The 27,052-nt window shown below is 42.3% G+C and overlaps 1 protein-coding gene across 5 annotated transcripts in view; it reads right to left on the bottom strand.

The window, feature by feature from the left end:
- The window catches only part of Dgkg (diacylglycerol kinase gamma), a 199,943-nt gene that overhangs the window by 58,663 nt on the left and 114,228 nt on the right, over positions 1-27,052 (bottom strand). For all 5 annotated transcript variants that reach the window (XR_012447999.1, XR_012448000.1, XR_012448001.1 and 2 more), the window contains exon 21: positions 8,700-8,790. Coding sequence is in view for 1 of the 5 variants with exons in the window: in XM_074073594.1 (XP_073929695.1) it covers positions 8,700-8,790 (91 nt within the window). In the remaining 4 variants the exon portion in view is untranslated. The remainder of the gene's footprint in view (positions 1-8,699; positions 8,791-27,052) is intronic.

Genomic DNA, 27,052 nt, shown 5'->3' with positions numbered 1-27,052 from the left:
GCAGGCCTCTAGGCAACACAAAAAGTTCAGAATGGATACCCCTTCTTCTGCCCTGCAGGGTCACTTCCTCCAATGCCACAGCCGCCTGGCACCCTTGCTGCCATATGGGCTCTGCCCACTCACTGTCTTAACTCTGTTCAGTGGGAAAGAGGTGGGAGAACCTTGGCATTTCCTGTCCTGGTTCACAGTTGTGCCAGACCCTATGCTACTTTCAAAGATCCCAGCAATAACTCCGAGCTAGGCGTGGGAGGTCTTCCTACTCTCTTCAGGGTTAGGAGAAGGCTTGAGTGTCAGGCTGCAAGTTCTGCTATCCCCCTCTGTGTGTCACAAATGGAGCAGGTGGGCCACTTTTATTCTAGTGGCTTCCAACAAAAGGTGTGACTTGAAGTTGGTCACAGTAAATATGGGCTTTTCACACTTTGGTTCAATTTTCCAAACAACAAATCACTATTAAGGAATTACTTCATTTCAGACTCTGTACTCTGTACTGGCCCTGGGAATACAGAATGAATAACAAAGTCCTTGCTTTTCAGAATGTTGGCAGCCTAAATTCTGAAGAGAAGCCTCTCTGTCAATTACATAGACACATGTATTAGGTGGAAATCAGAAGTATAATGCAGAGATTTATCCTACTGGGGGTACTTTGGCATTGCAGGGGGCAAGTAGGTCAGGATCACAGATCTAGCCTTGAAACTCATCTGATTTTGGAGTACTTATCTTTTTTTTTTTTTTTCATTTTTCTTTTATTATTCATATGTGCATACAAGGCTTGGTTCATTTCTCCCCCCTGCCCCCACCCCCTCCCTTACCACCCACTCCACCCCCTCCCGCTCCCCCCCTCAATACCCAGCAGAAACTATTTTGCCCTTATCTCTAATTTTGTTGTAGAGAGAGTATAAGCAATAATAGGAAGGAACAAGGGGTTTTGCTGGTTGAGATAAGGATAGCTATACAGGGCATTGACTCACATTGATTTCCTGTGTGTGGGTGTTACCTTCTAGGTTAATTCTTTTTGATCTAACCTTTTCTCTAGTTCCTGGTCCCCTTTTCCTATTGGCCTCAGTTGCTTTAAGGTATCTGCTTTAGTTTCTCTGCGTTAAGGGCAACAAATGCTAGCTAGTTTTTTAGGTGTCTTACCTATCCTCACCCCTCCCTTGTGTGCTCTCGCTTTTATCATGTGCTCATAGTCTAATCCCCTTGTTGTGTTTGCCCTTGATCTAAGACAATAAAAATAGAGAATTTGAAAAAGCAAAAGAAGAAATAAAGGAAACCATAGACGCACTGTATAAACACCAAAGTGAAAGAGAGAACACAATGAATAAATGGATAAATGAACTCAGGACAAAAATAGACAACAATAAAGAAGAAAACAGCCAGGATATGGAAAAATCTCAGAAAAAAGAACGAAACAGAACCGCAAAACAAAACGGAAAGCCAATCCAGCAGAATAGAACAAACAGAAGACAGAATCTCAGAACTTGAAGATGAAATGGTAATTAAAGGAAAAACCGAAGAACTATTAATTAAACAACTCAAGACCTGTGAAAAGAAAATGCAAGAACTCACCGACTCCATCAAAAGACCAAACTTGAGAATCATGGGCATCGAAGAAGGAGAAGAGGTGCAAGCGAAGGGAATGCGTAATATATTCAACAAAATAATAACGGAAAATTTCCCAAATCTAGAGAAAGATATTCCCATACAAATGCAAGAGGCCTCCAGGACACCAAACAGACCAGATCAAAATAGAACTACTCCACGACATATCATCATTAAAACAACAAGTTCAGAAACTAAGGAAAGAATATTGAAGGCTGCAAGAGAGAAAAAACAAGTAACATACAAAGGTAAACCCATCAAAATCACAGCAGACTTCTCAACAGAAACATTAAAAGCAAGAAGAGCGTGGGGTGAGATCTTCCGGGCACTGAATGAAAATAACTTCAACCCCAGGATACTCTACCCAGCAAAGCTATCATTCAAAATAGATGGAGCAATGAAAGTCTTCCATGATAAGCAGAAACTAAAACAATATGTGACCACAAAGCCACCATTACAAAAGATTCTGCAAGGGATCCTGCACACAGAAAGAGACATTAGATCATGGAGTACTTATCTTAATGAAACTCAGGATCTTTGTGAAAGTAACAAGAATGATACATACCATGAGAGCTGTTAGGGGATTAAACAAAACAATGTATGAAAATGCCAGAATCTGTTAATCCTTATAGACTTGAGACATGTAGGGTATTTATTCAATCTATTGTTAGACTCTATGCCCTTCTTTAACGAGTCAAATCTTCTACCTTCTTAATTCTTCCTCTAGTGAAGACTAGGATTAGCAAGTCTATGACCTCACATACTAAGTTAGAAAAACGACCTGTCCGCTACAGCCAATGAAATAGATTTGTATATACTATTCTCTGTCTGTTTAATAACCCAGTTGTAGAGGAAACAAAAAAGTGGAATGTTTCTCCTCCCCGAGGTTCCTGAGTGTGTGGTGAGGAAGATCATGCATTCTTTCAATATTCTAGGATGTCTAAGAGAATGAATACCTTTCCCATTGACAGGGCCTCCCCGTTCATTATTACTTAAAAGATGTACTTGTTTGAATGTGAATAAATGAGTAGTTTTTAAAAAAAGATGTATTTGTTTGGTAGACTTTGCTTGGGAAAAGTTATTCTTTTACCAAGAGACCTTGGCCCAGGCCAAGAAGTTAAGCTTTCTAGTGCAAAGGTTAGCTGAAAGCATCTTCCTGAAACCTGTTGAAGGAGAGGGCTCTAACCCAACAGGTGAGTCATATGGCCCCCCAGCCTGGGTCCTCTGAGGCTTCCTAAGGCTGTTCTAGCAAACATGGTGCATATCACCCAACTACTTTGAGAAAATGTAGGCATAAGACTTAATCTTAAAGTTATTTGCAAGTCCTTGGAAGACACAAAAGAAAATCAAAGCAATTCACAAAGAACAAAGGAAATGAAAGAGAACAGAGAAATAAAGGCATATAGATGAATAGAGGCTTGAAGTGAACTACAGGGTATACACACACTTGTAGGAAATTAAAAACAAGGGTCGTTTAAAAGAGAAAAAGTTACATGTCAGAACTGCAAGCAAACAATAGGATTTTTTTCAGGGAAAATTGACAAACAATTTCTTCTTAGTCAGCGAAACAATTCTTTGTCAGTGAAGGAAACTTGTAGTCAGTGCATGGTTGAAAGAGTAGAGAGAGGGGAGGATGGTGTTGTGTGGATAAAGATTTAACAAAACCAAAGAGTCAGTCACAGAGGTCCTTAGAAAGCTTGATGTTAAAGAAACCAGGGCTACTCCCGGTGTGAGATCGAAGTGAGGCCAACATCACAAGGGTGCTGATCTCTCCTTGCTGATGCTGTGGGTTACTTTTCTTTTTCACCACTCTATATTTTAAGATGTTCTACTATGCATTTGATGACTTTCAGAATCAGGAAAAGAGGTTATCGCACATTCTAGGAGGGAGCATGAAGGAACCTGAGTAGTGGCTTCTGGAGTGGTGAGAACTGGTGGATGGGCAGGAAGAGGAAATCTGAAGTGGCAAGAACTGCAATGGACGGTGGCACAATGAGGGCGATGCTGGATAGATTGAAGCAGGGGATAGATCTCTCTCCCAAGGCCACTCTAGCCTTCCCTTTGACTCTGGGGTTTGGTGTGTCATCAGTGTACCCTTTTATTTCCTCAAGTTTCCCTTCCATTTATCCTCTGTGGCTGCCTGGATGGGCTGAGTGGTTAGTTCCCGCCTTCCTTATGCTGAACTCTAAAAGGCTCTACTTGCCTGCACTAAGAAAGTTCATATCATATAGAAGAGAACAAAACTTAAAAATATCTTCCCCTCCAATTTAAGAGTGTGCAATACTGCAGGTGGATGCCAGGTAGAGTAAGAGTAACAGATGCCCCTGTTAGAACTTGAGGGTCATGGGTTCTTTTCTGTCTTGAAAAATAAATAATTCTTCTCCTACTCAGCATCTTTTGCTTGCTAGCCAGGCTCTCTATCCCTTGAGTCACACCTCCAGCCCTTTTTGCCCTGGTTATTTTTGAGATAGGATCTCGCTTTTTGCCTGGTCCAGTCTGGACCACAATCCTCCTATTTCTGATTCCTGCAGTAGCTGGGATAACAGGCTCACACCACCACACCCAGCTTTTTCTGTTGAGACAGGGTCTTGCAAACTTCTTGCCCGACTGGCCTGAAACAGTGATCCTCCCAACCTTAGCCTCCTGAGTAGATAGAATTACAGGCATGAGGCACTGTGCATAGACACCTCTCTGTATTTTTTAACATCCTTAGTGAAAAAGTGTAATTGGTATACCTGATCCCTCAACTATACTGGATAACAGAGTTTTTTGAGCAGCCTCCAGATTTGCACTTGCTTTTGCCCATACTAAGGTTCATATTAATGGAACTGGTGAGCTTTCTCTTGTGTTTTAAAGATGAGATTAAAATCAAGGAATTAGGGGAGTTCTTAATTTCAGTCAGTAAAATAAAATAGTTCCACAGAATGTAAATTGAATGCTCGAGTTGAAGCCTGTCTGGTTCACTCCACCTAACTATGATCACCTTTGTGAGGCTATTTTGGGCTTGGGATGGGGGAAGTGACTCACTGTGAGCCTCCCTCACTTCACTCTGCACCTGTTTATTCAGGTGAAATGAAGGTAGAATAAATATAAAGAACCTCTTTGGAAGTAAACCCTGAGAATATCCACCTTAGACTAGGGATGGTGGGGGGTGCGGAGGTGGTGACAAGTCACTTCTTAGTTAGAATGGAGTATGCAGCACCCGGTTCCAGGTAAAGCCCTAAAGTTCACAGGCCTTTCTCTATGTTTCCTTCAGGAAGCACCTACAGCAAGCAATGTATTTTTTATGCTCTCTTCTTGATAATATACATAAAAGTCTCATGCCTGCTCTTTATCTAAAATGTCAAAATGAACGAAAGATTGAATAATCAGTAGACTGGACACGCCTCATACCTGGTTGAGACTCTGCGCACTACATCCCTCAGGCTCTTGGGTTTCTGGCAAATTGGGATGGTAGTCTGATCTGAACCTTAGCTCCTTGGTTGTGGAACTCAAGCGAGCTTCTTAACCTCTCTGTCTGTTCCCCTGCTATGGAAAGGTGATTACGAATCTGCCACTTAGGTTTGCTTTGCAGATTCTCTGAGATGCTTAGCACCACTACCAGTTAAATAACAATAAATAAAAGCCATGAAAACTTTAAATAATGCCCTTGGGAGACAGGCCAACCCCTTTCCTCCATTTTATAGGTAAAAATACGGAAGCTTAGATGTATAGTTCAGCAAATTACAGAACTCAAGTGCAGACAGGACAGGACTAATCTCTAGGCCTGTGAGTTTCAGTCGGGGTCCCTTACTGTGCCAGTCTAGCCAAGTGTCTGCAAGTGAATAGTAAATCTGGAGTCACCTCCTTCCCTGCCTGGGTCACTGGGCCCCCAAAACAGGGTCCAAGGAAATCTGTCTCACATGGCTTCCTGGGACTCTTTGGATCTAGTTTTCTTAGCACTAGTGAAGGGAGCGCTGTATTAGCCAGCCCTTATGTGTTCTGTGGACTGTTTCCTCTTGTCAGCTGGGCCATGAGTTTTATTTCAGTGGTAGGACCAAGTCTCCTATTCCTTCTCAACTATCCAGTAGCATCAGAGAAACTATGTGAATGGTTTTTAGTGGAGACCTCCCCAGCAAAATCTCATTTAGACTCCAAATTTCACTAGTGACCAAATAAATACATTTCACTACCTGTTCCCCGAGTTCCTTATAGTTGTGCCTTTTCTCAGGTGTCTGAACCTCTCAGCCTTGTTTTCCTCATCCCTAAAGTGAGTCGAGATAAAAGGAGATGGCGTATGGGAAAGACTTTTGTAAACTGTAGGGTGGTTTCCCTCTGACTCTTTCCCACCAAGTCTCTCATTCCTTCCTCCAGTGACTGTCTCTGCCCTTTGCTTGGCATTCCTCAGCAGAGCTGCCTCACTGTCGAGCTGAGAGGGAATCATATGGTCCCATATAGGAGGAAGAAACAGGGTGTCCAGGCTAAAGGATTTTCTGGGTTTGAGTACTTGTAGGTAAATCTCTGTTTATCAGAGTCCAAGCTAAACACACTCCAGAAGACCTGGAATCTTCTCATCCCATTTGTACCAGTGAAGTCTTGGTCAAGTTACTGAATGTATCTGAGCCTCATTTTTAAAACTGTGATAATACTTGCCTCTCTAGGTTGTTGTATCAAATGAGGACATGTTATGGTAGGCAGTAAAAACATGTGACTTTTTCTGTCCCTTTCTACTATTCTCTTTTTTTTTGCAGTGCTGGGGTTTGAACTCAGGGCTTACACCACCAACCCCTCCCCCCTTTTTGGGTGATGGGTGTTTTCGAGAGATAGGATCTCTCGAACTATTTGCTTGAGCTGGCTTTAAACCGAGATCCTCCAGATCTCTGCCTCCTGAGTAGCTGGGATCACAGGTGTGAGTCACCAGTGCCTGGCTTATTCTCTTTCTTTTATTTACCATTCTAACACTCTGTGCCTCAACTTATTTTCCCATAAAGTGGGATGATAGTCACCAGCCTATTAAGTTCACAGGGCCATTGTGTGACTTGGAATAAAGGCGGTGGCAGGTCTTTGAAAACAATGAAGTGTTGTAGAAGTACATGGATAGGGTGTTTTCCTGCTAGCTCATCTTGAGTTGATGAGTCCTGTCCACACAGGTGCAGGGTATTGTATGCAGCAGCCACCTAGGTCACTTACCATAATTTCTCTTACTCCATCCTCCTCAGACCCTGATTTCTCACTTCAATGCTGTGCTTTGCAGTCTCCCTCCACCTGTCACTCACATGCCCTGACCGTCTATCTCCTCTTCTGGATCCAGATGTGCAAGACTGTCCACCCATTATTCTCTGCATACAGAAATGGTACTTGCCCTTATTCCACAGGCTGTCTCATGGTACTCTCGCCCCCACTTCCTCAGCTTACCTGCATGAATAAATACTAAAAAGACTCATTATGAGGAGATAAGGAAAACAGGAAGTGTTTCTGAAAGCTCTCAACAACCCACAGCATGAACAACTAACTCTGCCCTCTCCAGAGGCCACCAGGGTCTTTTGCCACTAGGCCACCAGTCCCCTCGCTGACTGAGGAAGTGCTACTGTGTCCTGGATCCAGAGGGGACCATTGAGCATGGCCAGCCTGGAGCCAGGAGGATGGGCCACAGTGGCAGGAGAGCTGAGCTGCTGTATTCTGGGCACAATGTCAACGCCAGCTGCAGGGAGAACAAGTAGTTGCTGTGTGCCTGCAGCTGGCCATGGTTAGGCCAGGGCTGTCCCTCACTTGTGGTACATTTAAAGAGATCCCACCGGAGATCGTGCCAAGAGGAAAAATGCACACAGATCTCTGTTAGCCACACTCAGTCCCCCTGCCAAGGCATTCCTCTTTCAGCCACAGCTACCAGGCAGAGTTTTTATGTGTAAACAGAGGAGGGCTGGCTCCTCAGCCTCTTCCAGGTGTTGGTGGTCTCAGTCATCTACTACAAGGGGACACAGGCTCCTGGCCCTGGGCCTCTGTATCCTGTAGCTGAGCTGGCCAGTGGACAGAGGATTAACCAAGGATTGGTCCCTTCTACCCTGGTGTCAGTAACCCAGCAACCAAAGGGGTGAGGCAGGCAGATGAGTCAAACAGAGCCTCACAGAACCTCTGGCTTGGTGTTTGTGAAAATTCCCTGCTACAGAGCTTGCGCATAGCTCCCCTTCTGGTGGGGAGTGGTGGGGCTTTCCCATCCTGCTGTAGGTCTAACCCTCTTCTCAAAGGGCTGCCCAGGCCCCACTGGATTGCTCATAGAGGCTTCTGGACCAGATTGGGGGGCTGGGAGGAGCCCATGTTGGCTGTGTCTTACTCCTTAATTTGTTTTTCTCCAGTGGAAACCAGACTATAGGCTTGAATTATACAGGTAGCTAAAACTCATGGGCCTGAGGTCCTGCAGAGTGAAGACAGAGCAGGTATGCATAGAAATTTGGGCTTTCAGGTGGCCAGAGACAGAGGAGACATGGTTATAATAGGCAGTGAGAAGGCCACAGGAGAGCAGCCCCACAGAAGCAGAGTAGGGAATGGGGAGTAGACAGCTTATCAACCAGGGAAGGGGCGCCCACAGGCAAACAGTCTGAGGCAGGCTGCTACAAGTGCTGGAAGGGTTAGGAAAACACAGTGCACCAACAGGATCAGCTGCATAATTTGTGAGGCTCAGTTCAAAATGAAAACTCATGGCTCTTTGTTAAAAAATTATCAAGAATTTCAAGATGACAGGCCCTTTTGAGCACAGAGAACTTTGTGACCACACAGGTTGCCTGCTCACCTGGGCACCTATGAGTCAGCAACTTGAGGCAGGTAAATGGGGAATATCTCGTCAACTCTCAGTCCCCAAACCCCCAATCCTGTTCCATGGCCACCAGATCCCAGACTTTTACCAGGCTTGTAACATTGCCAATGCCTCACCAGGAGCCCTCTCCCTGTGATATTGGTAACTGTCTTTGCCTCTTTGAGGGAGTCATAGCAAGGTCATGTTGGGACAACAGCTGAGGGCCATAATATACTATGGCTCCATGGGTCCCAGAGTCCCATGGCTTCTCAGGACAGGCCAAGAGAGATTACAGGAGCAGAAACAAGTTACTTCCCACCTGGGATCTTACCTCCAATTCTATGTGGTCATGAAGTTTCTTGCAGGTAGCTGCAAAAGTCTCCGAGGTGCCAAATTCAAAGTACCATAGCTTGTTCTTCATCCTGGACCACAAAGCAGAGAGACAGCTCAATATTCTGTACTTGAAACAGTCACATGAAAAAACCCTGTTATTTGGCCCAGGAGGCTCAACCCTTTGACATTCCCTAATCTTACATTTTCAGCACTTGTTAATCAGATGATTGAGGAATAGAGACTTTTACCAATTGACCCTCCTAGAAATTTAGGGAAAATTTGTTCATTTCTTAGACATCATGGCAACTATGGATGAACAACTAATGGTGCTCTGAACTTCCTGGTCAGAACAGAAGAAAGGCCCGCTTCCCTCTGGAGCTGCTGCAAGGAAAGATTTATGAAAAATCAATCAAAGGTCACAAATGACCATGCTCTGGTCTCTGTCCTTTCTACTAATGCAGAAGACTTTAGGCAGTGTCCTCTTGTGGGTATGGGTGGAAAGGGAGATCATGCAACCTTTTGAGACTTAAGGGATATGCAGAATTAGGACAGAGGAGGGATAACGCCTCATTAACCCAGCCAAATTGTGCTGCTTTGTCTATGCTCTGATTGGGGGAAGCAGAGTGAGAGAATCAATACAGATCTGCAGGCAAGAGAAAGCAGAGTAGGAGAATCAATACAGATCTGCAGCCAAGTTGGAAAGAGAAGACATAAAGGTGAGTTGTTTGGCAGTGCTGGGGTTTGAACTCAGGGCCTCTACCACATAAGCCACTTCGCCAGCCCAAGGTGAGTTGTTTGGAAGCAATAGTCACTACTCCCCAACTCTGTTTGCTTAGGCCATGACAATACTTCATCTAGAAGTAGATCTTGTCATATTTGCCTCAAAGTTGGATCTCACCATTTTGAGCTTTGAAATTTTTCAACATTTTCTTGAGGAGAGAAAAAAAAAAAAGTCAGTGGGAATGCCTATGTAGCTGGGAGCTTTGTAAAGTCAGATGGTGTGCCTGACACTTGGTGGTTTTGATCAGATGGTCTCACCAGGAAGTGTTCCTGAAGGTATTCCATTCCCTCCACCCCAACTGTCACCCCATTATCAGGGGCTGGCTAAGAGAGGGGACACCTGTCCAGTTTACAAGCTGACAGATTTTGCTAAGGAAGGATTAAACAAAATCACATTCTTCTTGGCACTAAGGAGAGTGGAAGCCACCTTGAATGTTGCTAATCCTCTGTCCTCAGCTTTGTGGACCAAGGAGGAAATGAACATTCTTTAGAGGGAGGAAGGCTCTTATTTCTTCCAAGTGTTTCTTAGAGCATAGCAGATGACTCATCAGAATAACAGCCATTTTCTCTGCATTTCTCCAACACTACCTAGAACTTGAACTTGGACTGTGTTCTTCCATTAGATGAAGAGTTTTAAGATCTAGTTGGTTGAAAAGTAGCCCTCCTGACTCTTCATGAAAGTAAATGATAAATAATAAAAGAAATAAAAGTAAACAAGGTTTAAGGAATTGTGGCTCATGAAAAGAGTTAAAAGAGCTGGGGGGTACTTTAAGTACACCAGAGCTTCACAACCAGTGCATGACTGCACAGGTGTGCCTGAGATACGGATCTCCTCAGTTTTGACTGCTGGGGATAGGGGAAGACTGAGCCCCAGTGTTGCAGCAGACATTCTCATCTGTATTCCCAGTATGCCAAATAAAGGTTTTCATTTTCTATTCATGCTATGGTATAAAATAATGGGAAATATTGTTCTAGATTGGTGGTTTGCTGCACAGAAATGTGCATATGTAAATCATCTGAGGATTTTGTTAAAAATGCAGGTTCTGACCTAATAGTTCAGGGTTTGTGTCCCTGATTCCTCGAGGAGTCCCTAAGAAGCTGCTTGCTGTTGCTGTTTGTAAGGCTCTGGAGACTCAAGTGTTAGCATTTATAAGAATTACCTGGGGAATGGATTAAAATGCTGCTTCTGGGACTCGAATCTAGAGTAGAGATTCCATGTGATAGTTTACGAGTGTCCAGGTGGTCATTATGCATGGTCAGTGGACAGGAATTTGAGAAACATTGCTCTAGATCCTAGTGCAGTGAAAACCATGATCAAGGACAGAACTAGTTAAACCTAAAGGAGGGGCTTCCCCCAGGGGAATAGGATGAGAATCAGTGCCTTTCAATTGGCAATGATGGCAAGAGACCAAGTAAAAGGAAAAACACAGGTCGTCATAACCACCAAGGTCGAGCATTCCTTTCCGGTAGCAACAGATCGCTGTAGCCAGAGTCCTGCATTGTGATTCCATTTTCAAGTTATCACTGCTGGTCTGAATCATGACTTTTGAAAGTTATTGCCAGGAGATTTAGAGTTTTAATAAAAATTTCTGAAAGCCACAGCTATTTTTGTCCAGAAGTGGCTCTTTTGATGATCTAATAAGGCTAAAAGGTCATGACTAGGTCAGAATGGAAGAATGATTGAGAGGATCAAATAGACTACTCATGCATTGCCGGCTGTGAAACGTTTGGTAAAGTGTTTAATCTTTTTGAACTTTAGTTTCCTCACCTGAAAAACAGATAAAATACCTGTTTCAAATCATATGAGTCTTCTGGTTGAAAAGAATAAATGAGATTTTAGCAAAGCACTTCACATAGTGCTTGGCTCACTAAGAATGTTACCACTTAGTATTAGCTGTTACTATTTTAGTATCTTGAGTTGGCCATTTGGATAACACAATAAGGCAAAAATGACAGATCTGGTTGTATAACTGTAGACACTATATATTTTTATTTTTATGGGTAATAAAATGTGTAATCCTATTTGTTAGATCATGTGTCTTGACTTTTGGTTAAAAAACATGTTCCCCACATGTCTAATTTAATAGATTTTTCCAGAGTCACAGACCACACCCTAAGTCCTTGGTTAATTATCTTGATTGGTACATGATTGGTCAAAGATGTGACATGATTGAGAATATGTTTTTAAGAAACTGCGTGTTTGATGTGAAACAAAATATTTATTATTGCAAAAAACACTCATTGTGCCAGGGACTATAAGGTATGCTAGATACAACAAAGACGAAATGAAGCATTCCTTGAGCCAGCCACCTGGAAAGGAAGACAAGGAAGCAGACCATTTTGTGATGAGCTCAGCACTGGGGTATTAGGAGGGAGGGTACCCAGTTCCTAGTGGAGTCAAGGGCAGTTAGAGCAAGTATCCTAGGGGGTGATGTGAGAGTTGAGTTTAGAAAGATATTCAAGGGAAACAGAGAAGGTGGAGGATAAGCATTTCCGGCAGAGGAAGTAGCCCAAGTGTCTTAGTCTGTTTTCCATTACTTTAACATAATGCTTGGGTAATTTATAAAGAAAAGAGGTTTATCTATCTCACATTCTGGAGGTTCAAGAGTAGGGTGCTTGTTTAGCTTCTAGTTTAAGGCCTCATGCCACCCCATATCACAGTGGAAAAAGAAAAAGGAAGCAGGTATGTGTGGAAGGAACAAATATATAAGAGGAAGCAAGAGCAATCTGAGGAAATTGCCTTACAACAACCCCCTCTCATAGTAACTAACCCAGTCTCAAAGAACTATAGTAATTCCTTCATGAGGGTGGATCCCCTATGATCCAGATACCCTCAAAGGCCCCATCACCTCTCAGCATTATTACATTGGGGACCACGTCTCAACATGAGTTTTGTGGGGAACCACATCCAAACCACAGCACCGTGCAATGGGATAGGGCAAGAGAGAGCATAGTCCTGCTGGAGGAGACACAGAACTCAAGGTGGAGCTTGGCCAGGTACAGCTGAAGAGGTAGATGGGAGCAAGATTATGAAGGCTGGGTATGTCATGCATAGGTGTTTGGTCTTGATCTTGAAGTCTATAGGAAGTCATGGACCATCCTTAAGTGGGAGTGAGGGTGGGGTGGTGGCAGTAGATGGATGATTTTTAAAGATCCTTCTGTCCCAGGGGTGGAGAGTGGTTTGAAAGAGGTGATACAGAGTGCAGACTTGGAGAATAGTTTGGACATGGTGTAGAAATGCAGGAGAGAATTGGGAACGAGGCAGTGGCAGTAGTGTTGGGGGAGATTCACGAGCTAAAATTTAGGAGGTGGAATTGACAGGGCTGGTTGGTTGTGAGGAGTGAATGAGAAAAAATAGTCAAAGTGACACTTGAGATTTTATGTTAGTGTGATAAATGGCAGGCACCAGTTCCTGAGAGAGGGGCATGGGAGATCAGGAGAGACTCCAGGAGCAGTCCTCTTTGTAGCTGAAGGATAGCACGTTTGGCTCATCAAACATTTATTGATATTGACTATGTGTGAGAAGGGGAACTGTGTAAGGCCCAGAGATAAGTAACAAATAAGACAGGCAGGACTTTGCCCTCACAGAGCTTACATATTTTTAATAAATGTCACCAGGAATTTAAAATTTGACTGCTGACCCACAGAAAACCGAGCTCAGAATCTAAATGCTTCCTTTTGTTCTCTGTTAAAAAGCACAGGCACTTGGGGTTACAAATGAATGTACTCTACTCCCATGGTTGTCCTTTTGGTTTTGCACCCCACTAAACATTTTCATTTAATTACTCAGAAGAACCCTGGGAGGTAGAAAACATTGCTACAAATAAGGGGACTAGCAGATTGGCATGAATTCACCTCTTCCACTCTTACTTTACCATCATCAGCATAGCACCTTTCCAGAGCCTTTGGTAAGAGCCTCAAGGCACATGACACCTTAGAATTTGAGGCAGAAGACTCTCTTACTCCCTGCCAACCAGAGAACCTGGATGCCAGTGTTCCTTCTCTTTTGAAGGTGTCTCCCAGGTGCTTCACTCTTAGTCCTTTTTGGAGGACTCTGCTGCTGCTGAATATGGCACTGACCCGTCTGTTTCATCTTCTGTTGTATAAGAGTACGGCATTTGGAAGCTGAGAAGCCAGAGTACAGACCTAGCTTTGCCACCTACTGACTTGGCAAGTTATTTAACTTCGAGTTTTCATTTCTTCTTCTACAAAGTAGAAACATTCTTTACACAATAAAGTTGTGAAACTTATGTGGCAGATGTGAAGCACCAAGCAGGTGTTTAATGCATAGCAAGTGCTCAAAAACTGTCCTTCCTTGTTGCTAGGAGACATGATTACTGGAAGACTCATTTCCCACTGGCCTTAGAGGTAAGGGCAGGAGCAGTGTGGGGGTCTATCCCAGGTGGCCAACATTTTATGGAGAGAATAAAACCAACAATGTTTTAATGACTGCTGGAATGGGTTTTCTTCATCCCTCTTCCTGAATTTTCTTTGGCCACCATATCTTTCCCTCTCATAATCACCTTTTAGCTGGAGATGACTAATCCTTAACCAGTTGTTCTGAGACTGATCTCAGATTCATGAGGCTCCTAGGTTACTGGTTGTGCTCTAATCTACCCAGGTGAACCCATTCTTGAGGCAGAAGCTCCTTTTCTGGGCTCCAAGGGAGTTTCTCAGCTATGTAGAGAAGTAACAAATAATAGTAGTGACACCACGGAATGACTCTATTTATGGGTTGCTTTCATTTTCCCCTGGTTTATAAGAAAATAACTTCAATTGCACACTAGTTAGTTGAATCTTTTCACTTGACAGATGAGGGGAAAAAATGAGACTAATTAAAAATGTTCTTTTATGTTTGTCAGCAATTTAGGGCTGGAACCAGTCATCATCCTGACAGCTATGAATAGTCTGTTTTCAAGAATGCCCATAAGTAAAACCCAGCTAGCTGCTGGGCATTTGCACCAGCAGAGGCAATGTATTTTTCTCCCTTCACTACCCCAAGCTCCTGATGGCCCCTCTTTGATAATCAAGGAACTTTTAAGGGCAATGGGCTTTTGAAGTCAAAAATCAAAACATGAAAACATTTCTTTGGGCTTAGAAGTCTGCACAGAGAATGCTGCAGTTATTTCTAGAAATAGAAGCCCTTGAAGTGAAGGTATCCCTTTTTTGTGGTTTGGGCTTTAATAATCAGGTTCTCTGAGTGGCTCATGACTCAAATAGCTAGCTGGGCCTTCTGTGTCAGTCAGCATTGGGTTTGGAGGCCTAGGGAAACAGAGGATACCCATAACATGGTGACCTGTGTTGTGTGGTGGGGGCAGAATGATGGAGTGGAGGCCATCCTGAGTTAGCAGGTAGGAGGCCTGCCTTCCAGCCCCAGGCCTCATACACACCAGCAGGTGACACCACTAAAGTCACTCAGGAGCCCCAGGCCTCAGTTCCCTCAGCTAACAATGAAGAGCTCAGAACAAGAGCATCAGATTTCTGAAGTTTCTTCAAGTCCCCAGAGCAACTTAAGATAACACCATCCTGGACAGGGTGGGAGGAGCCCTGTGCTCCATGACTGTTGCCATACAGGAGCATAGGTGTAATTATTGCAAGAGTTACCATTTTGAGAGAGAATCCAGAAATATGTATTTTTATGTAAAAATCTCTTTTTTATTTTTAAATTAACCTTTTATTTTGGAATACTTTTAGATTTACAAAATATTTACAAAGATAATACAGAGTTCCTGTGTATCTGTAATCTGGTTCTCCAATCCCAGTTGACCTGGTCTGTCCTGGTTTTAGCACTGAAATGTAAAATCTCTTGAATATTAGTGTTGGCAACTAATCCAACTTTGTAAGAGTATACTGTATAGGCCAAAACTTACACATCCCGGAAAACTGTATTTAGTTAACAGGTTATTTTGTCTATTATAAATTTTCATAAAGTTCTCTCCATGAAAAAAAATGACCTCACATAATACCCTTTTGGGTTTTCTTGGTTATTGGTGGCTTTGAGTTTGCTGGGCTACTATTTTACTACTGAAGATACTAGGCTAGGATCAAGTTATTAAGGTAAATAATAATCCAGCAAGTCAAAGTGGCATAGTTGAAACACAGAGGGGCAAATTCAAGTACAGTTGGATTATAATTGAATGACAAATGTTAATAATACTGAAAATACTTTACCTGTTTACATTCTACACAATTTGAGTCCAAAATACCTTTAGAAGTTTAGTAATTGTGTTAGCCAAAGTTTACGTTGAGAGCTAAAAAATAGAAGCCAAGGCAAGTGGCCTTATCTCCAAGGCCAGGATGTCTAGTCCTGGAAGGGACCTGTGACTGTCACCTCACAGGTGTTGCAGAAGCCATCTGTGTCACCCGCACACTCAGCTGCCCTGGCCCATCAGAGGGCTTGTCACCACATCTAATCCACTCTGCATGCTGTCTCCTGTTCTCACTGCTCACAGAATGGACACTTGGTGACCCTCAGGCACGGAGCTGTGGATGGAATAATCTTTTCCAAGAGTCAGCAGTGGTCCCTTTGGTTTGAGGGAAAGTGAACACCCAGCAATCAGGAAGAAGGCTTTATAAATAGCTGTGTTTGTGCTCTGAATGGGACTCTTGTGCCTGCTGCTCCTGCCAACAGATTTGTGTTGGCTCAGTGTATTTCAGCGTCAAGGAGCAAGGTATTCCCTGGCTTTGTTCCATACTTGGGACAAGACTGGTGTTCATGACACTCAGAAAAATCTAGGGTGATGAATGATGAGAGGACTGTAGACCAGAGACCAGGAGAAAGTGGGCCGACAAAGATTAATAATGGAGGGGCAAACTTACTTTATCCTTTATGTATTTTATTGTATAAGTATGGAATCCTTTTAATAACTTAAGAAGGCACTTCTTGAGTCATTTCATTGTGAAAAATTATCAGCAAAGTCACAAATGACAGATCGTTTTCATTTAAATGGTCTTTGGGATTCAGAGATTCCCAGCCTGGGAATCATAAGTTCCAAGTATTTTTCTAAAGTATAAATGCAATCCATGAGCTGCAGTCAACATTTCTTAATGTTGAATAGTATTTGTACATTTAATCATTCTAAAGATTGTATAGGTCAAGTAGTGGGTTAAATTCTTTTTTAAAAATGTGGAGTGGAATTCAATTACATCATTACTGCTTGGTAACCAGAGATACTGGCTGACTGAATGGCAAATGGATGTTGAATAATAAAAATGAGAAAATAAATTACTATTTAAAACAGCTATGGCTGACAAAAATCTTATTCAACATGCCCTCCCTGGTAGGGAGTGGTGAGAGATGAATAGAAATAATGTGCTCTTTGATACATAGTGCATGCAGAACTATTATTCTATGCCAGGTATGGGTGGTGGTTCTCTTCCAAGACATGTCATCCTTCTTGCAGTACATACTAGGAAACCGAGATTGGTCCTTGATGATGCAGCTGGAGGTACAGAGCTGCAACGCAAATATCAGCTTCTGATTTCCAGTCCATATTTTCTACCACTTCATTCCCCCTGACTCCAACTGCTTTGCCCCAGAGCACTGGAGAGAAATGGAACAGTCAAACAAAGTCACAAGAGATAGTGACTTAAAACTGTGGGGCATTCTCATTCATGCTTATGGGCTGGGTTTGTTCACATCATCTACACAGATCACGCACAGGGCCGTGGGATCCAGCTCCAAGTTGGCTGGCTTGGGACCCTGTGATACTCATCAGACAGTGGTATCCCCTTTGGATTTTGGCCTCTACTCTTAGTCTAAAGTAACAAAGAGCCAAACCTACAAACCTCATGTCTAGAGCATGCTCTCCTCACTTCAAGGATAAGTCCAGACTCCAAAGAATCTTCAGCCTCAGAGCAGTGACTCTTCTTTTCCACACAAGACATTTCGATTGTGTGGACTATGGACACATTTTCCTTTGATAGGCTCTCTCAAAATCTGTCTGGCACCTGACAATATCTCCTCCAAAGGGCAGGACTCCAAGCATGATGAAACCTGCCAAAATCTGAAATCAGATCCTCCCGATGCAGCACGTGGGGATATGCAGATGCACATGTGGACCGCATACACAGGTCACAACAAGAGCCTTCTTTAAACTCCATGATCATCCAACATGTTCCCAAATACACCTCTCAGAGGATGCACGGTGTCTCCAAAGTCCCAGTAACCCAACCAGAGAGCTACCACAGTGATGGGAATGCCACCATTTTCATTCGGGGCAGGGAGAGTCACTCAGGAGACACTGCTGGAAGGCAAGTGAGGCAGGGCGCCATCTTATCAGAGTTTTCCTGTCCTGAGAACCTGAGTTTTCAGGATGTTTTGTTAGTATCTATCCTTGCCAGCAGAAAATAGCAACTTTCCCCTCTCTAAAAAACAACACGATAAAAAACAAACAAACAAACAACCTCACAAAATTTGCCTGCTTTTTAGTAATCTTCTCTCCCTTTGAAGAGTTAACTCAGTTGTTCATGCAAAGAAAATCCCTTCCAGCTGATTTAGCTAGAGCATTTGTCAGTGAGCAAAGTCAAATACTGGGACAAAAAGAAATTTCCACCTAGAGGGAAAGGGGGACAGGCAGGCTAGGAACACATTCCTAAGGTTCTGTGGTATTGTTTAGCTGTGTTCTCCAGCATCCACACATTAATCAGCCCATGAAGCTTAAATCTGAAGGCAAGTGGGGACAGTTAAGACACAGGTGGGCGAGGACAACTTATTAGAACATAAGCCCTAAGGCCTGAGAAGGCGGCTGCTTTGCTGGAACTGAGCCTCTGGCTGAGGAAGACCACTTCCTGGCTTCTGACCAAGCAGGGCTGAAAAGTGGAACTGTCTGGGGGAGCTGAGGCAAAGCCTGGAAACAGGTCCATATTTCACCCTACTGTGACTGCCAGGTGGGTCCCAGGAGTGCCAGCAGAGCTCTGCCCTCCCTCTCCCCACCTCCCTCCTCCAGCTCAACCTGCCCCGAGCTGTTGGAAATAATCTCAGTTACCACTTATCACATGTTTCCTGCATGCCTAAACTGCACTAGCTGCTTTATGCACTGAAGGATCCCTTTACTTGATCCTTACTGCTACCTTCTGTGGGAGGCGCTATTGGGGCTGTTTTGTAAATGTGTGTGAGACTGTTCCTAGGCAGATGCAAAGCTGGAGGGGAATGACATCATGGAGTCAGGGGATGTGGGTTGAATGTGTCTGCTCTCCTCTCTCTCTCCTACCACCAGTTCATTCTGAACATGATTATGGTAGGTCAGGTTACAAAAGTTCTTTGCTTAAGCCAGTTGTTTGTCCCTCTGAGCACATTTCCACATAGAAACAATATTGTGTTGAGGCTAAGTTCCACACTAACCCACAAAAGCCAATTAACCCATTAGGTACCCAAAGTACGATGTCTAGTTTTGGAGATAGATGATGGAGCTGCAGGAACTCTAGTTAGAAGCCAGAGAGGCCTGGGGTTCAAGCCATTGTTCCAGTGTTTACTTGTTATATGGCCTTGGGCAAGTCATTGAGCCTCTTTCTTCATCTTTGAAATAGGGTAGTATTACCTGCCTTGCAGGGGTTGTTGGGAATATTAATTGAAAAAAATATATAATCATGATATATAGCAAATAGAGCCAAAATAGAACTCCATTGCCATGTATAAAACTGGCCTCATGGATTCTGAGTTTAACTCAAAATACAAGTAGTACATCTTTCCTGCTGAATTTGGATTGGGGATCTTTGCTTTCTTCCACTTCTTGGGAAAGAAACATGGAGGATCTTCTACCCTAAAGTCCCTGGTGGTGGCCCTAGGGTCTGGGCTAGAGTTCTTATTAGGATGGGGCTGGAGATGCCAGAGGAAAGTGATAGGTGGCAGAGGCCGGAAGGGTAGAAGAGGGCACACACTTCAGTATGCATCATGTTTTTTTCTTTTATTATCAGAGAACTTCAAGATGGTCAGGTTACCTCATCCCAAGCTCACTTATGCCTTCCACATCGTTAGCTCGCTAGATGCCTCCTGGTTAGATTAGTTCCAGAGAAAGTTTCTTTTTTGCTTGCCCTACCTCTCAAGTCATAAAATTATCAGAAAGACAAGTAAAAAATTTCATTAGATGAGGCAGATGCCTGGATAAATACCCCCTTCCCTTGCTTATTCCATTTTCCTCTTGAGCCAATGTTAAAAAAAAAAAAATCTTAAATGGGAAAGCCTTGCTCTGCCTGAGGATCCTGCGGCATACCCTGCCAAAAAATCCTCTTTATTTCATCTTTTTGAAAATCTTAGCCATATGCTCTCTTCTTTGCTTCCATTCTGACGTTTGTGACTTCTTATACTTAGGGATGTGCTTTTACCACCCATTTCAGTGACTGTGATTTGTGTGAACTTGTCATTCCTTGTCAATACCTAGCACTGTTCTGGGCCATGTGCTCTACTCCAGCCCATCTCTACCTGCTCTCTCTAAGGTCATGCTGTCTCCCTAAGGAACTTGTTCAGTTTGCTCCTCTCACTGTGCAATTGGCAGGCGCATCCCAGCTGTAAGTGTGGCCCTGATGTCCCTTCCTGCCAATTCCTTGGGAGAACTGCTTGGCACCACCTCTGCCTTGCCTCTTATTTCTAGCTCACACCTGCTGCCCCTCTGTGGGCTGTGATTTTAAAGTTTCATTCTATACTTTATCTCTCTTAAATCTCATTTTAAAGCTCTCCTGTTTGGTCCTCAAATTTCTGGCCAGAAAAAAAAAAATGTTGCTCTTGGTTTATGTGACAAGCTCCCGATTTCTTGCCAGGGGCTCTCATTTCAGCATCAAAATCCATAGTCCAGAATAACAGTCTTCTCAAATCAGCTGCACAAGCCCTTTTTCTTCTAGAGTCCTTTATTCTGCTTTTGCATGTTTCCAGTAGATTGGAATCTATGTTAAAGTCTCTATAACATTATACAGAAAAGAAATATGTTTAGCTTAGACTTTTCCGAGTGTACTTAATGACTGATTCCCCCCACCCCAACTTGCTCTACCTTCCTGTCATTTTCCTGTTACTATCCTGTGGAATTTACATTAGCCAATGCTACTTACTGTAGCACCTGCTGGCAGAAGGCAACCTAGGTCACTTCCTCCAGGCTTATCATGAATTGAGCCTCATGATGAGTTGATAGCTATTCTGTTCTCCCTCTCCACATTTATTCTCCCTGGACAGAGCCTCAAGCTTTTACTTTTTGTTTTCCTTTAACGGGGATTTCATATATATATATCTCTATTACATGATATATCTATTTCTTAACGAGACTCTTGACTATGTTCTCTTTCACTTCCTGAGTTGCTTTTCTTTTTGGATCATTTTAAAATGATATCTAGGATCCCTTTGTCAGTGCAAATATACTGATCTCTTAAGTCTATTCATTCTCTCTTTTGATAGGAGACCAGTTTACATTGACAGCATCAATAATTTGTGGTCAAAGTCAAACAAGAAAAAGAAATAATTGGTCCTCATTACATTCTTAGGTTTATAATTCCTGGGCTTTAATGTGACAGTTTGGTGAACCAAGGGTCTTATGGGCCTAGGAATGTGTTTGCCTAGTGGCTTCCAAGGTGGTTTTTAAAATTGGAAAATTATGTATATACACTTGGAGCCCATCTTCTCTAGAAATCAGATCTATTAATACCTGGTTGCTTTTCAACCTGACAATTAGGCAGAGCTGAGTACTGGCTGCTCCCTTACACCCTCTCTCATGCTCTCCAGTTTGTTGGAGTCCCCACTATTCACTGAAGCCTCACATTAACCTCCTTTTCTCATTTACATTAGCTGCCTGGCCCCTCAGGCATTGGGATTTGTAACCCCTCATACAGACCTTTGTAGTTTCCTCCTGAGAACTGTCTTGGAAGCTGCCTCAAAAATGTCTCCCCCACTACCTTCCCAATACAATCCTTCTTATCTGAGAAGCTGACACCTTTGATCGTGAGTCCTAACATATGTCTGATTTCAAGGGCTGACTGACTGCAGCAGGGTAAGAACTCAAGGTATTGGGTGTTTGCAATGACCATGTACACAGATGTGCACAGTGATATCCCATGCATTTCTGCAAAAAATATTTTCTGTTGCTTTGTATTTATAACTTAAGGGAAAACCTGGTAGGTATATCAACTATTTCACAATCATGAACTACTGAGTAATGAAATTATCTTTTAAGTACTGGAAAAATAGCCTAAGCTACTTGAATTTTCCACTTTGTACAAATGAAGATTATTATGAATTTTAACCATACACTATCAAGATCTAATTATTAGGGGACAAATTATCTCCTTAGTAGGTTATCTAGTCCTTCAAATCTCTACTTCTTTTCTAATCCATTGATTTACGGCTGATTATCTCACTTTTTCCCACCCACCCAGTTACGTATGTATGTACCGAGGTAATGATTATAAGTAAAATTATGAACCAGGCCATCAGCTTAATCTGGAGGGCATCTTGTTGTGTTGTCTGTACTTCAACTCTGTGCATATCTGCAGAAATCCTGATTATAAGCAGTCTGTCTCTCTCCTCACCCACGTTCAGGTAATACAGAAGAGAAAAGGGGGAACCTGAGAAGTTGGAATGCTCTGTGTTGACAACTCCAAAAAAAGCTACACTAAGATGAACAGTTTGATATTTAATTTATCCTGGACCTTCCCACCACCTCTTACCCTATGGTAAACCCAAAGCTAGAGATTACCAACACACTTTCAGCTCATTGAGTTCAAAGGCAAGGTAGGGTACTTGGCTTGATTGACACTTTGGAATGCTCTCCAAAAAGGTCCACTCTTAAGATTAAAGAGACTCTTCATTCAACAGAATAGAAGACATTTTGTTATTAGACAGTGAGGAATTTCAACCTAAGTGTAGGTTCAATAAGTATGAATATTCAGTGATTACACAAGTCCCTGATACTTGAGAGTAATTTGAGGGGATAAAATACATTCTTGGATTGAGAGCCCTATTTTCATTGAAGAGCATTAGAAGGTTGGGAAAATGCTTACTTAGTAAAATGTGAAGTGGCAGAACCCCTTACTCCCAACACCAAAATTTAAACATTCCTACAATCTTCAAAGTAGAGCTCTGATGACTCTCCATAAAGGGGTGTTTATGGAGAGAACACTTATACTGGGAAGGTAGTTGAAATCTAAAGACCTGTCCAAAGCTGAGTCTGTAACTTGTAATAACAGATAAGAACTACAGCACTATGCATTTAAATGAGAGATTCTACAGTGTGCCTATATGCATATATATAAATAATATACATATTTTACATACACATAAATGTGTATATATATGTGTGTGTATATAAACATATATATGTCCTCCTTCCAAATTCCTTTAGCAATCAATAGCATTAGCCTAATACCTGAAAATTTTCAATTCCATTTATTTATCAAGAATTAGAATATTCTATCCTGAGACAGTTGTAATTTCCATTTTACGCACCAGAACACTAAGAATCAGAGAAATGAGTAACTTTCCTACGGCACACACACAATGAATAAGAGGCAGGGTGAGGACTGAAACTCAGCTCCTCGCATGTTGAATGCAAAGAAATACAAGGATTCTTGTCCACAATTCACAGCGGGGCTATATACAGCCTGATACAAAAGAGTTGTAAAGTCCAGGATTTCTTGATGGAGAGTTTATTTATCCACTGAAGAGAGTTACTACCTTTCCTGATAAGTTTAGCGAAAGGCTGCCTTCAAAATTTCCTTTGGTCAAATAATAAGTGCATTAAAATTTTCTTTAGGAAATGTTGATTTAAATGAGGAATTAAAACTAATCACTTGACTCTTTCTTGAGGACATCAATTACCCTTTCACCTCATTTTTCAATTTCTTTTTAATGAAATGGTCAATTATGAACAGTTTAAAGAAAATAATTCAGAATAATATGCTAATCACATTAGCTTTAAATATGAAGATGGATTCTGTTATATCACAAAAATACTCTTTTGCAAAAGGATAATTCTCCAAAGTTCTAATTAGTAAAGTACAATAGAAAGCTAATAAACTCTGACATTCTTTTCTTCTTCAGTGCTTAAACCAACCAAGTAAACAAACAAAAGACATATTAAACTAAGTTTAAAAGCCACCTAAATTGACTTCTGAATGAGAAAATCTGAAATTGTGGTGGTGAGGAGCAAGAATGACATGTGGATTTCTTCTTTCCCAATATGAATTTCTACTTCCACTGCCAAATAGCATCCTTTAAAGTTCAGGGTTGGAAAGAAAGCCCTGAGGTGAAGTTTTCCCAGGCCTGGCATATGCTAACTCCTCCAGATTAGCAGAGCTGGGTTCTCTTGTCTCTCTCCTGACTCTTCTCTCTTTCCCTCTGGGAAACACCTTGCACTACTATGACACTTCAGCAAGGCTCTGAACTTTAAAGTCGCAGTGTGTTTCTAAAGGTTTGCACTATAAGCTTTGAGAGTAATTCATTCCTTTATCAATTTATTCAAAAAACATTTAGTAACTGGAACCCCTCCCTGTCCCCTCATCCATCTTTAGGGTAAGACACAAACTCCTGTATAGACCACCAAGTTATTGCCTAGCTGCCTCCCACCTCCCTTTCCATCTCCCTTGGAACGTCTTGCCTTTCCTCCTGTGCCCAGCGTCCCCTCACAGATGCCCAGGCAAGTTCCACTTTTCTCAAGCTCTCACTTAAAAGTTACTTTCTTTTTGGAATCTAATCCCAGTTTTTCAGTTAGGGGCTTCTGCAATGCCCTTGTGGTTCATAACCCCTTGTTAAAACATAGCTCACCATATTATGTTGAATGGGGTGTGTGTGTGTGTGTGTGTGTGTGGGTGTGTGTGTGTGTGGGTGTGTGGGTGTGTGTGGGTGTGTGTGGAGGGGGGTTGGGGGCCAGTTGGTGTTGTGGATTGAATTGTGTCTCTATGGGGATAAAAATATGTTGATGTCCTAACTCTCCATACTTGTGAATAAGAGCATGTGTGGAAATAGGGTCTTAGAGATATAATCAAGATTAAATGAGGTTATCCTGGATCAGGGTGCATCCAATCCAGTGACTGGTGTCTTCATAAGAAAAAAGGATATTTGGACACAGAGACAGAGAGACACATGGGGAGAATGCCATGTGATGATGGAGGAAGAGATTGGAGTGACACATTTACAAGCTAAGGAATACCAAGACTGTTGGACACCAGCAGAAAAGGAGAAGCATGAGATGAATTTTCTCAGCAGAAAAGGAGAAGCATGAGATGAATTTTCTCAGAGCTGGGGAAGGAACTATCTTGCTGACACTTTGATCTCCAACTTCTAACCTCCATAACTGTGAGGGACTAAATTCCTGTTGTTTCAACTTACCTAATTGTGGTAATTTGTGACAGCAGCCCTAGGATACTGAATCAGTTGGCATGGCTTCTGCGTGTGGAACAGAGGGACTCCTTGGAAGAACGGATTGTGGTAGTCCACCTTTCCTCTCGGTCTTAGCGTGATGCTAACTAACAAAATAGATGCTCAAAGCATTTTGGCTGAATGAAGGAACATGCACAGAATCACCCTTCTAGTTTACGTTTAGAGGGGGCCAGACAGGGTCAGATCCTTTTCTTAGTGAAAGTTTATGAATGAGCTGGAGAAAGAACAGTTTAGCACCCAAATAATGAATTATAGAAGTTAAAGAGGACAAACTGAAGAGGGAGAAAACAAGTTGTAGACGGATTCTACAAGAAAGTCATGTATAGAGGTGGAGGCCAGGGCTGGAGCTGATCAAGGAGTGTTCAGAATGTTTGGAGCAGCATTTTGAAACAATAAGTGATGATGAGGCCATGGAGAAAGATATCATACTAGACTGAGGAGTTAAGGACATGAGGTTAGGTATGGGGGGCAGATGTGAAAGGTAGCAAGCCCACAAGGAGGTAGGACTGGTGTTTGAGGAGGAGGATCTCATACAAAAGCAAGGGAGCTTAGCTTCTGTAAAATGGGTATGGGTAGTGACACTGGGCTCTTGTGAAGTAGCAACAGCATAAAAATCATGTCATAGGGAGACAAGTGGGAGGCTCCATGAGCGGTGGGCCTGAGGGTGGGGAAGGACATCAGGATGGGCCACAGTGGCTGTGGAAATCCTGTAATGGTTGTGGGTGGGGCATCTTGGGGGCCAGTGGGAGCTGAGGAACAAGGGAGGTAAGAGGTCTTGTAGGGGACATTGTAGGCACTTGTGGAGTGGGAGGCAGAGAACTTCTCCCTGGTGTGGGGCCTGGTGGTGCAATGAGCACACCCCTGTGCTTACAGGACAAATGTATTTGTCACTCCAGATGAATGAAACTTTCTGTTTGTGGGAACCTGTGCAAGGGATTCCACAACTTCTCTCAATAACTCATGTCAGCCTTTAATATGCTTCCAGGCCAGAAGATTCCTTTTCCCATCCAAATGGCACATTCTCACCTACCCTCTCCCTCCTTTCCTGAACTGAGATGAAGAGGCAGGAGGTGTGGTCACTATTTCCTGTTCTGAACTCTTCACTGAGGCCCATTCCCAATCCATCATCTGTTTCTCTCCAGGAAAAACGATTTTGGTTTATTTATGGTTTTCACATGGGTCCTTTAATTTACTCTGTGGCTCTTCTCTAGTCTCTTTCTTGGCTGCTTCTTTAGTCATGGGACACCAAACTGGGCACATGGAAAGGCCAGGAAGTGTGGCAGGATATGTGGAGGCTATGGAGTCAGACAGACCTAGGTTTGAATAGCAGCTCACCTATTAACTAGTGTGGTCTTGAGCAAGGTGCATAATCTCTCTTTAAGCCTCAATTCTTCTCATCTGTAAAGCAGATCAACAACATTTAGCTTGGACAGCTGTGCCAATTAAAATTAATATATCTAAGAGGTTTGAAAGCTGTCATTGATGGGTAATATTGTTAGTATGGGTTGGAGCAGAAGTGATTGCATTGGGAATGTTACCTTTTTAAAGTCCTCATAGTCACTTAGGCTTAAAAACTATTACCACTGCAGAGATCAGATGGCAACCCTTGCTATATCTGATGATCAAACAAAACAGAAACTGGTCCTGTTGAGATATGACAAAGCTATGTGTAGGACCTGGAACTAAGATAATATGATCTTTTTTTTTTTATTTACCCCTCACAAAGTAGAGCTGTAAAACATAGCAAATACTTACTTCACTTGCAAAGGGGACTGAGTAATATCTTTAAAACTCTCATATTGACTGAACAAAATCATTGGGATTTTTTTTTAAATTGGAAAAGACTAGTCAAACTCCCACTGCAGATAAACTCACTCAGCTCCTTCCTATTTTCTTCCTTCCACAAACTATAAATATTTAATGCCACTGTAATAATGTTTTAAGCCTGGGTATACAATGTGGTCTCAAGTAAATAAAATTGTATAGTGGAAGTGTTGAAAGGAAATACAATGCTGACAGAATTATATTTTGGGAGGATAGGGGTACAATATGATTTTTTTTTTTTACAATGAGTCTGAATAACTTGTACAAAGAAAATTTTTATTTAAAATTCATTATATACAACTTTATAAGAAGTATAGTGCCACAAATATTTTAAGATATGTATCTTAACTAATAATGTGTATTAATTAATGTAATTAATTAATGTATATTAA

The sequence above is a fragment of the Castor canadensis genome, chromosome 5 (genome assembly GCF_047511655.1).
Source record: "Castor canadensis chromosome 5, mCasCan1.hap1v2, whole genome shotgun sequence".
Lineage (NCBI taxonomy): Eukaryota > Metazoa > Chordata > Mammalia > Rodentia > Castoridae > Castor > Castor canadensis.
The sequence above is the reverse complement of the archived record's forward strand: the minus strand, read 5'-3'. Positions and strand labels throughout refer to the sequence as shown.